Genomic DNA, 11,951 nt, shown 5'->3' on the forward strand with positions numbered 1-11,951 from the left:
GACACTCATTGATTACACAAAAACATTCAGGCCATCTCTATTTTTTCAAGTTTATTTTTAAAAGAACTGTACTTGGCAGTCAAAGTTTAATGAAGACTATAAAATCCTACTGTGGCGTGCTTGAAAAGTAATTTTAGTGTAGCACTTTCTAGAATCTGGATGCAAGGGACTTTGTCCTTTGGTTTTCAGGGTGGTAAATGTTAATGAGTATCAGCAGCAAAAACAAGCGGATTGCAAATTACTAACACTGTTAAATGTTTTACATATGTAATTAGGAGACGATGGAAAGGCCAATGTAGTTACATTTTGATAGAAAAAGCAAGTAGAAAGAAATCAAAACATTAAGTATAATTACAGAAAACAAAAGTTTTACAAAGAAGTTTAAAAAAGAAAAAAAAAAAAGAAAATCGAGAACACTTAAAGATCACTAAAGTTAGAGAGCCATTGGGTCACATGACTAGGCATGGCTGTTGACCTATTTTTCTGATGGAATGGAATGGTAGCTAACTATTTTTGTTAGGATTTCTCTGGTCATTTATTCATTGGGTCCAACTCATATGGCTGCAGGGCTGCCACAATTAGTCGACTAATCGACTATTAATAGTCGACGACTACTTTAATAGTTGATTTGTTGTTACATTGTATTATATGGAGTCAGAATGGAGTGAAGTTAAAAGTTATAATGGCATCATGCTAGCTTTTTGGACTAATTTTGGCATTTATTGCGGTTTATCAGGCTACTTTGGAGTATAGCTAATATTTTAGCTACATCCTCGCTGCTTTGGCTAATTTATGCTTTTTTTTAGGCTAATTTGGCATTTAACTAATATTTTTGGCTGGTTATAAGCTTCAGCGTTTTCAGCAATTAGCTACAGAGTTATTAGCTATCAATTTCAGCGTTTTTAGCTATCAACGTCAGCGTTTTAGCTATTAATTTCAGTGTTATTAGCAAACAGCTTTAGCATTTTTAGATATCAACTTCATCATTTTTAGCAATCAATTTCACTGTTTTCAGCTAGTAGTACTCGCATCTTCAACGGCCAGCTTACAGCCTTCCCACTAGCATTTTGCAGGTAATGCTATGTATCTAGTTTTTAGTTAGTTTAAAGCTGGTTAAGATGTGTGTTTTACATCCACTTTGTTCATGACTCGATTAGTCGACTAATCGGAAAAAATAATCGGAGATTAGTTGACTATTAAAATAATCGTTTGTGGCAGCACTATATGACTGAGTGTTAAAGATTTTAGTTTTTTGACAAAAGCTGACTGTAGAACCCATACAGCTTTCTTCCAGCGTTAGTGGAGACTAAATTATTTTTTTCAAATCTATCCTGATTGGCACAACCAAGGACTGAATTCTGTTCCATTATTCATTTACTGACTGATAAATGGTTTAAAAAAGAAGAATTCAATGTTTTTGAAATGCATAAACTGCAGATTCAGAGAGACTATAACCTGAAAATCAACAATTTAAAGCTAACAACTAAAAACAAACAATCGAAAATGTTGAAAAGTAGTTTTAAAAATGTTTTAAATGAGTGTTCTAACTCTCCATCTCTCTGTTTCTATTTGTCTGCTTCTGTCTGGATGTCTGTGGATTCAGGAGCTCTGTGTTACGCTGAACTCGGCACCATGATCACCAAGTCTGGAGGAGAGTATCCCTATCTGATGGAGGCTTTTGGCTCCATAGTGGGCTACCTCTACTCCTGGACCACCGTCATTGTTCTGAAGCCGTCGTCCTTTGCCATCATCGCTTTGAGCTTTGCAGAATATACAGCTACTCCTTTTTACCCCGGCTGTACCCCTCCCACTGTGGTCATCAAGTGTCTGGCTATAGCGTCTCTACGTAAGTGCAAGTTTGGAAGTGGGCAACTAAACTCTTCAGGGTTTAAAAAAAAAAAAAAGACACAAATTTGTTCACTTGCTTGAGTTGGGCTATAGGGCTCATAAAAGTAGGTCAAATGTGATTGAATAAAGCATGAATTCACTTCTTTACACAATGAGCCTTCTTTTATATTAATGCTGTTCATGTTTTTTCTCAGTGATAATCGTCGCTATCAACTGTATAAGCGTCAAACTAGCAAGCTACGTGCAGAACTTCTTCACAGCAGCCAAGCTTGTCATTATTGTCATCATTATAGTGGCTGGTATTGTTCTGTTAGCTCAAGGTAAGCCCTGTTACAATTCACAATGAACAGCTGGGTTCAATAAATCTCTAATTAACCAAATTGAAAAAAGGTTTTAATTGAAAAATGTATCCAAACATGCAGCTTTTAAAAAAAAAAAATGTTTTATTTGTCTCCAGGAAACACACAGAACTTATCGAATGCCTTTGAAGGCTCAACGACGTCTTTTGGAGCAATCGGACTTGCCTTTTATAATGGTCTTTGGGCTTATGATGGATGGTAAGAGTTTATATTCCTATGGCGTTTTAACATCTGAAGAAGTTGACAGTTAAATTTTATATTCTCCTGTGACAACAATTATTTGGTGTAGAAAGTTTACCAAGTTAAACATTTATTTTGGTCGTTTTTTATTCTATTTTAAATGCTGACCTCTTAAAAATGTCACTATTTCACTGCAAAATGTTACATTTGGTGGAATTTAATCACCATCTCCATCACGAGTTTATTAAGAAATGGTGACAGTTATCTGACAGACCAGCAGGTTGATGTCCAAAGAAATTTAGCTTCCCTTCTAAGTCCACTGTGTGGCGTGAGAGAGCTGTGATCTACTGTCACTTTGGAAGCTGTTTGTCCCTGTTAGGCTTCAGTGTTGCTTTAATTCTGTGTAAATTTTAGTTTTGCAGGATGAAGTATTTTACAAACATTGAGATGACAAAAAAAATTAATTCACCTTAAAACCACATCTTTTTGTGGAAAACATTTTGAAGGAATAAAATGTGTTTCTCAAAACATAAAGTGAATCTTTACTTATTTTAGTTATTTATTTTCTCTCATTTTTCTCCAGGAATCAATTAAATTTTATCACAGAGGAGCTGAGAAACCCATACAGGTAAACCCACCGCTTTGACAAGTCCTCAATTTTGCCATCTCCCTGTATAAATTAGGCAACGAAGAAGTAAAAATAATCTTTCCATCCCCATTTTGGTTCAGAACATTTAAAGAAAAAATATCAATGTGGATGCAGCTCAAGTGAACATGGTTTCCGAGAAAAATCCCAAAGTGTGATGCTAAGATGTTGATTTGTTTCTCAGAAATTTGCCCCTGGCCATCATCATTGGGATTCCTATGGTAACTGTGTGCTATGTTTTGGTCAACGTTGCTTACTTCACGGTTATGACCCCCTCCGAACTACTGGTCTCTCCAGCTGTGGCTGTGGTAAGAACAACAGCATGTTTTAATAATAATAATAAAAAAAATAAAATAAAAAAAACAAGAGCTGTGAAAGCTTAAAATAGGCTGTAATTAATCCTCAGTACAGGAAAACATCAAATATTAATAGGTATTTATGAGAACTTTGGAATAAGGAATGCTTGATAATAATTATTTTAGATCAAATCTTTCTCTTTGTGTCTCTGAAGGATTTCTTTGTGCCTCCTTAGACTTTTGGAGATAGAGTGCTTTACCCTTTGTCTTGGATCGTTCCCCTCTTTGTTGCCTTTTCCACCTTCGGAGCTGCTAACGGGAGCTGCTTCACCGCTGGCAGGTAACGCATGCAGGGTCAAGGCCACGATCCGCACACGCATGCAGAACTCTGACAGTGTTTGTGGCTGAATATTTGTCATTCTCCGCCCTTAGACTGGCTTTCGTGTCCGGAAGAGAGGGTCACATGGTGAAAATTCTGTCTTACGTTAGCCTGAGGAGATACACTCCATCACCCGCTCTCATTTTTAATGTAAGTTCTACCACATTCCATGTTATTCCTATTGCCTGTTTATGTAAATATGCAAATAAATGGAGAAGATTTGTATTAATTAAAGTTTGTATTGACATACAGGTTAATTAAATATGTTTAGGGATTTTTTTCTTCTTTTTTTGAATTTTTACTGAATTATATTGATTATTTTTTAAGTGCTTGGATTTATTTTCATTTTTTTTGTTTTCCTCAAATGTTTGGCTTTTATTTTTTTAAGTATTTGAAATAAAGCAAAGCATTTAAAAAGGGGTGGAAACTTTTACATATAGTAGTTTTAGGTTTTCAATTTTTTTGTACAATCATCAAATTATTGACTATTTTTGCTTACTTTTAAATGATTTTTAGATTAAACTATTTATTTTTGCTTTTTCTTTCTTTAGTTGAGTAAAATAGAAATAAAACATGGGATTCTTTCTGTTTTTAGGGTATTTTGTCTTTTTTCTACATCCTTCCAGCCGACATCAACACCCTCATAAACTACTTCAGCTTTGCTCAGTGGGCGTTCTACGGTCTGACGGCGCTGTCTCTCATAGTGATGCGCTTCACCAGGAAGGAGCTACATAGACCTGTTAGGGTGAGGCCTGTTGATCATCACTTTTAACACAAACATTTATCATTCACTTTGACGCATATTTTTGCAATTTGGCTGAAAATCGATAGAATTGTATTTATTTTTAACAAACATGAAGAAAGAGCTTTTAATTTTCACTACAAGTCTTTAGATTGGTTACATTGTATTTCTCTATTTGCAGGTGCCGATCTTCATAGCTGCCCTGATGGTTGTGGTTTCTTGCTATCTCGTCTTAGCTCCAATTATTGATCAGCCAGAGCTTGAGTACCTTTACTGCACTATCTTCATCTTTGGTGGACTCATCCTTTATTATCCATTTGTCCACCTAAAACCCCGCTGGGCTCGCAGAATCATGAGTAAGTTCACTGTTTCATGAAATTTCTCAACCAAAAACATGGATTTGAGAGAAAAATCTTCTAAATTATCATTTAAATTAAACGTTTATTTAAAAAAAACATTCATTTTTCACAGAATATTGATGAAGTGTGTTGTTTCTGTTGTCTCTCCTCTTCTATAGGGCCCATCACCATGCACCTCCAGCTGTTCATGGAGGTAGTTCCCCCAGAAGATTTTGAAGCTGAAGACCCACCTGAGTCTGTGAAGTTCTAAAAAAAATAAATAAATAATCCTTGCTATGTGGAGCTCTCGGTCCACACATACGTGAGGTGATGACCAGTTTCAAACAGAGCATGCCTCATCGGAAAACAACTACGGACACAAAGTTCTTGAAGCTGTGCACCAGATTCAGTCATGTGACGTTTGTGAACAAAGCTCCTCTGAAGTATCACTAAAGAATACAGTGACTCTCTGCACACATCTTCTCATTGAGAAAATGTCCACCTTCAACTCAATCACATCCAACAGATTCCACTGCCACCAGCTTTTATAGAAAATAAATACCAAAGAAACATTAGAGTGCTGTATATCTTAGAGCTTCAGTTTAGAGACGTGTGGATGCTGTTGAAAAGTCTAGAAGGGTGAAGCTTCAACCGATCATGAAACAGAAATTGAAAGTATTTTGCTCCTGAGGATAAAAGTGGAAAATATTGAGGAATTTATGTGTAAAATAGAACAACTGCATTCATGCTCACGTGCAGCAAAACATGTATAAATAATTATTTCTTTGTTAACTTGGGGTTTTATTAAAGGTATTTATGTTGATGATCATACAGGTTGGTCGTTTTGTCTAAGCCAGATGTTGGAAAATATAAACTTATATTCCAAATATCTAAATGTACTCATTTTGAACATGTATTATTATCATTTTTTTTATATAAAATGAATGAATGTACATTACAAAACAAAGGTAAATATGTCAAAGCCATAGATTAGCTTCCATGTGCAACCCCCTGGCAGGTTGATGTTTTTGAAGAAATAAAACAGATATACAAATAGAAATATAATATACTTAAAATCAAATGCTAGTAATAAAATGTTCTGATTCCTGGTCATATGTCATTACATATTTGAGATTTCTGAAGCCACAGGTTTCAATTGTCCTTTAAAGATGACAAAAACCTGTACTTTCTTATTTGTAACGTAAAGTCCCCTATATCAGGGTCTCCAGTTACTCTGGAAGACCCCCTAGATTTTTCTTTAATTAATGTATTTATTGTTAGAGGGGCTAAACCATGATGAACCTCAATCTAAATCACAGGGTTTAAATGTTCAGAGAGTTTAAGAGAATTTATTTGTTTAAAACAAGAGACAACGCACAAAAGAACACTATAAAAAGATGTATTGTATCTAAAATTTGATAGATTATGTTTCAACTTTTTGACACGGCCTTTGAAAATAACAGTTTGGAGTAAACCCCAATGTCTTTAAATTCCTCTACAGGTTTTATTTTTTGACCATTTACTACAATCTCAGGATAAGTTTAAAGTTTAAATGTATTAGTTGAAATCTTAGGAGCTTGTATTTGTCAAAAATTTAACAGTGATAATAAGAACAGGTTTTAAGGCTGTTTTATAGCAGAATTCAACAGGTCAAATAGTGATACAATCAATTTTTATGGGATTAAATCATTTTATAAATATGTTTGTGCTGCTTTATTTGTCAGGGATGCTCTAATGTATCTCAAATTACATTATTTTTTTGAGTTTTTTGACAGTTTTCAGTCCAGTAACTCACCATGTTCCTTAAATTCTTCAACATGCTGTAGAGCTTCTCCTCTCAGATGAACCCTAGCTAACATCTGGTTTGAAGTTTGCCTGGAGAAGAACATACTCTCTGTCTTTAGGATATTCTAGCCTCTGAATCTTCAAGTGAAAAGAGTTAAATGTGAGAATAATATAACAGACACATAATAACACATTTATATAGATTAAATCCATCTTGCTACATATGATTTAACACACTTGTCATCAGTATTAGTAGAATTCACTCTCATGACCACCAGATGTCAACACAACACAGATAGATAGAACAGCTTTATCTGCTATGCTTAGAATTAACTCATATAAAAATATTTAAAAAATATTTATATATAAAAATATTTGAGAGTTTTTAGTTATTAGTTATTATTTAATGTTAGGTCTTCAAAATAAAATGTTTGAACTGAAAAATTGACTCAAAGGAAAGAGGCTTAGCAGAACCTTTTTTAGATATTTGTCACCCTCTGGTGGTGATTAACAGGAATGCAGGAACTGAGTGTCCCGAGTATAAACGTCTTCAGAATTGGGTGTGATCTTGAAGTCTGGGCCATTAACACGCTAAGTTACACCTTGTATACTTCTATAAATTGTCTTAAAAGTAGCACACTGTTGTCTGATGTTTTCTTCATATCTTTGGTAGTTCATTGCAAACATTTGAAGACAAATCATTGACAATATTTTTAACCATGTTTTAACCATTAAATTTGTGAGTTAGTATGTCAGTGCATACAGTAAACGAGCTTGCTCTCTCTGTAAGTCATTGTCAAACATTTAGGGTAGTGGGCTGAAAATGGAGTGGAGATACGCTGTTGCATTTTGTTTCATCACTCTTCAATGGGTATTGGGTCCTGGACTGAAAGAAACACCATTTTTCCTTTGGGTAACACAGAAGAAGAAGAAAAACCCAATGTACATTTATAATTTATTTTCTGTTTTATGTGGTGTTGGTGCTTTTGAGGTGATGTAAACAGACCATTCATTGTCAAAGGGGTTTCAGGAACCTGATGGCAACAGGAGAATAAAAAAATTGTGATTATAGAGAGGGAAGAAAGAAAAGATATATAAATTGGGTTTCTGCTGGATTTGTGAGTGAAGTCTTGAATAATTAAACTGTGCACTTAACAGAATGAAGCACTTTTTTTTCTGGTGTTTGAAGAGTGGAAGATGAAAAGATGAAATAGTTTTCCTCTCAGATCAAACTCATGAATATTTGCCTACTAATTAGATCGGCTGCAAACAATCGCTGATTTATTACTCTGATGGCGTCACATAAGAAACACACTGGGACCAACGACGTGAAGCTGGGTTCAGAACAAATATTCTCCCAATGTAATTAATTATCATTGCACAACCATACAAATTCTGCAAAAAAGAAAATATACACACACATTAATTATCACGCTTAAACAAAAAAGTTGAGCAACATTTAGCTGAAAATATAATTTTTGCTTAGAAATCCAAAAACTACAGTTAATTACTGTACATCTTAAATTCTGATATATCTTCACTTAACCAAACACAACAAAGACACTGACTATATTTAATCTATGAGGCCGTTCTGGGAGAAGTGTCCTCATACTTGTGTCGTTTCTTGTCTCCGGATACAAATCCTGTTTGAGCTGAATTTAATTTTTTTTTTTTTTTCTTTGTGTGAGTATGTGTCGATGTCTCTTGGCCAGATCTCTCTAAAAAGAGATTTTATCTCAAGAGACTTCCTGGTTAAATTAATACATTTACTAAAGAAGGCAAAATACACAAAATACTTGAATGATGTAACAAAATAATACCCTATGGAGTGGCATCAACAAAACAAAACAAACAAAAAGACATTTAAAAATGTTCTCAAAATGACTAATTTCTGCCCCTTCTTTTCCTGTCTTTTTTGTCTCTTCTCATTCTTGGCTTTATTTATCTTCTTTTTGAGTTTTCTTGATTCTCTTTTTTTGCTAATTTGTGTTTTTTACTTCACTTTTGGATGCACAAAAATATGTTTTCTCTTTGTTTTTTGTTTTTCTTTTTTCCACATCTGGTTGATTAAAATTTTTTTTGTCTTTTCAAACCCTTGAAAGAGCCTTTCTGATGTAATTGCTGCAGATTTACAGGGGGAAGATAAAACACTTTCACATGAGCTCGGTTACTTTTTTTTCTTTTACTATGACAGAATCAAATACTTATGACCATAAAACCTATTTTAGGAATATTTTTTTTTTCAGTTTGGGGCCCCAAAGGTGTTGGGTGCCCCAGGCAGTCGCCCACATTTGCCTAATGGTAAGTCCGCCCCTGACATTAAGTATTTTTGATAACAAGTTTTATTTTTTTTTGTTCTTCAAACAGATCATATATTTTAAACGAAGCAACTTTGAGAAAAGCAGTTGACTTTTTTTTTACACTTTTGCTTTGTTATTTGGCAACCCTAACAGAACAATGAAATTAATTAAAAATCTGGAATCTCTAAAGATTAAACCATCAAACTTTCCTAAAATAAGCACCACCAGTCTGGGAAGCTGTAATCAGCTGCTTCCATCGGATAATTGCTGATTGTGGCCTGTCTTAATCACATTTTTTTACATTGCTATGGCGGTAGATTGATTGAGCATTAATATTAAAAATATTCCGGTAGCAGTGCGTGTGAGCACTCATACACAAATTTTTAATGTATGCAAGCAGAAGTACAGTCACACACTGGAAATGTGTACACTCACACCCACACATACAATAGTCAAATATCGCCTCGTTAATGGATAGCAGCTCAGATGAAAACTCATCTGCATATTATTATCATTACATTACTGCGCTTTCCCAATCAGTGACCAAATTAGCATTTGGATTTGAAAGTTGCAATCATTCCACGACCTTTCCAATAACTACATTATAGCGAATTATAAATGTACATATGCTACAAATGAAGTGGGTTCTTTTTCTGATTGTATTCAGATTATCTCAAGTAAGGTCTCAAGCTTTAAAGTAGAAAAGCATTTAACAATTTTAGCTTTTGCTTTGGGTTTCTGGTTATTTATTTATTTGTTTTTCCTAGCTGCACTTATATTTGTAATATAAAAATAATGGATAGTTCTGTTCATTTAGAACAACCTTGGACAAAATTTTAGACCCACATCCAAAACCGGACTTCTTTTTTTAAAATTTAGTAAACAAGATCTGCTTTCCTCCATTGGAGGGCACAATTGAATAAGCTTTTGGAATAAAAGAAGCCGGAGCTGCTTTATCAGAGCAGCTGTGATTTGTGTTTTACCCTTTGCCTGGCAAAGATGACCACGAACATGTTTTCATGCAAGTGTAAGATATTTGTGAAGGAAACATAAATGAAAAGACTATAAATATGAATATTCCCACTAAAATGATATACAACATTTACATAAAATGTGCAAACGCTTTTAAGTAATGCTTTTAAAACTTAATGTTACAACTGAGAAAGGATATAGTCATAGTGTTTTCAATTAATATGACAATTTTCAAATAAACACTATGTTTTATAAAAGCACTGCGCCAGCTTTGAGAAGCACGCAGCAGCTGTGGGAAATCCACATTCAAGTGAGATCATCCAAGGGAATGCCCCCTGTTGGTCGGTTTGATGTATGACAGTTCTTCCTATTGACTCTATATAGAGAACTGGAAAGAGGGGCTGACAAATATAAAGACTCAGAAACGCAGTTTGCTTCTCAATAGACGTCCATTGGATTTTGACTTCTTGGATCCAGCAGGTACTTCCTATTTGAAACATGAGATAGAAGGGATCACTATATTCAATCAATTGTTTTTTATTCTTCATTTTTTTTCACATGCTCTTGTGGCATACATAAAGAAAACCAAGATTAAGAGTGAATTTCTGAATTATTCTTATATTGAATCAGAAGCAGACAAAAAGGGCTGTAAGCTAGTGGGAGAGTGTCAACAAAGGGTTGATGGGAAATGAGTTCAGGCTTACTCTGCTTCAACATCCACAACTTTCCTCAGGGGCACATTGATAATGAATTCCTGTGCTCTGCATAAACTATGTCCTAGAAAACGACTTTTTTGTGTAATTTTTACCTAAAAACATCATAATCATAACTAAACTTGGAACAATTTTACAATAGATCCAAATATGATCAGACTTTATTGAGAGGCATAATTCTTAAAAACAATACATGAACAAACTTAATATAGACCTTATTTAAATAAAGAGCACACAAGAGGAGTCCAAACAGGCTGACGGGGTGAAGGAAGCGTCACTCATAACATTTCACCATCCAGATTTCAACAGTGAGTCTGTATTTCACATACATCTTCTTCCCCCTCTTTTGCTCACACCCTACTGAGGCTCTTCACTCACTTTATCTGAACAGCTCGCATATCAGAGACTTTTAAATTTCAAACACAACCGTGAAACCATAAAACTGTTGTTTTTGCACATGCATTTGCTATTTAACTTTGCAGAGATATTTGCCGTCACATTTGTTCGTAAAAAATGTCAGAGGCAAATAATGAAATTCATTATGTAAAAGGGGAGCTGTTGCTATGCACGTTCAGCTTCTTTGATCAACAGATAGTGAGATGGGAGGCGGGCTGGTTGTGCTGGGTTTTTCTCCTGATGCACAGGCTGCTTCACAACACCTCTCCAGCACAGTGACGGGATGAACTTTAAATGTGCACGAGCTGCACACATACACAAAACAAAAATGCAAAACAAAATCGCTAAAAGTTTTTCTGAAGAAATGAGAAATGGGGCAAGGTAGAATTGTAAGACATTCATATTTTAGGAGTTATAGACTTAAAAAAACAGAGAGGGGGGCTTGAGTGAGTGAGTGCAAACAAGTTTTACTGACTGTCTGGTTGGCAGTGTCCTCTCTGATGTTTATCCAGCCTTGTGTGTGCTTTTAAAATTGCCTTCAGCCAAGAGCTGTTTCACAGCCAAGTTATGATCTCTCACCTCCTTGTCAAAAACGCTTTTCCTCATCTGTCAATCAGCATTTGCTCAGTTGAAAACAGCATATTGATAAAAAGCAACTATGAAATCAGAGTTAATACGTACACAGAAATATGCTAAATAACATAGGGGTTTTCAAAGTGAACTGCACCATGGGAACTTGTTTTACTACAGTTGGGTCACTTAAACACAATAGTCTTACAGAGTTGGTTTTAAAGGATGATGAGGAAAACCTTTAATTTTCACACTTTCCTTTGGCTGTAATTTAATTTTATAGTCATGCTGGGTCATGCAACACATTTATGATTTAGCAGGTAGTATTGATTAAAACTAGTCCTGATTGGAATGTCATAGTAGTATTTGACTTTATATATTGATAGGTTTCACCACTTCCTCAGTAAACCATGGGAGAAGACGTTTC

General features: G+C 34.8%; 1 protein-coding gene across 1 annotated transcript in view; it reads left to right on the top strand.

The window, feature by feature from the left end:
• slc7a9 (solute carrier family 7 member 9) overlaps positions 1–5,693 on the top strand; it is a 10,737-nt gene extending 5,044 nt beyond the window's left edge. Inside the window, exons 4-13 of the mRNA XM_024294814.2 lie at positions 1,604–1,846; positions 2,043–2,168; positions 2,306–2,405; positions 2,971–3,015; positions 3,218–3,341; positions 3,566–3,669; positions 3,762–3,858; positions 4,304–4,453; positions 4,632–4,806; positions 4,968–5,693. Coding sequence (XP_024150582.1) covers positions 1,604–1,846; positions 2,043–2,168; positions 2,306–2,405; positions 2,971–3,015; positions 3,218–3,341; positions 3,566–3,669; positions 3,762–3,858; positions 4,304–4,453; positions 4,632–4,806; positions 4,968–5,059 — 1,256 coding nt within the window. The 3' untranslated portion in view covers positions 5,060–5,693. The remainder of the gene's footprint in view (positions 1–1,603; positions 1,847–2,042; positions 2,169–2,305; positions 2,406–2,970; positions 3,016–3,217; positions 3,342–3,565; positions 3,670–3,761; positions 3,859–4,303; positions 4,454–4,631; positions 4,807–4,967) is intronic.
• Positions 5,694–11,951: the final 6,258 nt, after the last annotated feature.

This window comes from Oryzias melastigma, linkage group LG3 (genome assembly GCF_002922805.2).
Source record: "Oryzias melastigma strain HK-1 linkage group LG3, ASM292280v2, whole genome shotgun sequence".
Taxonomy (NCBI): Eukaryota; Metazoa; Chordata; class Actinopteri; order Beloniformes; family Adrianichthyidae; genus Oryzias; species Oryzias melastigma.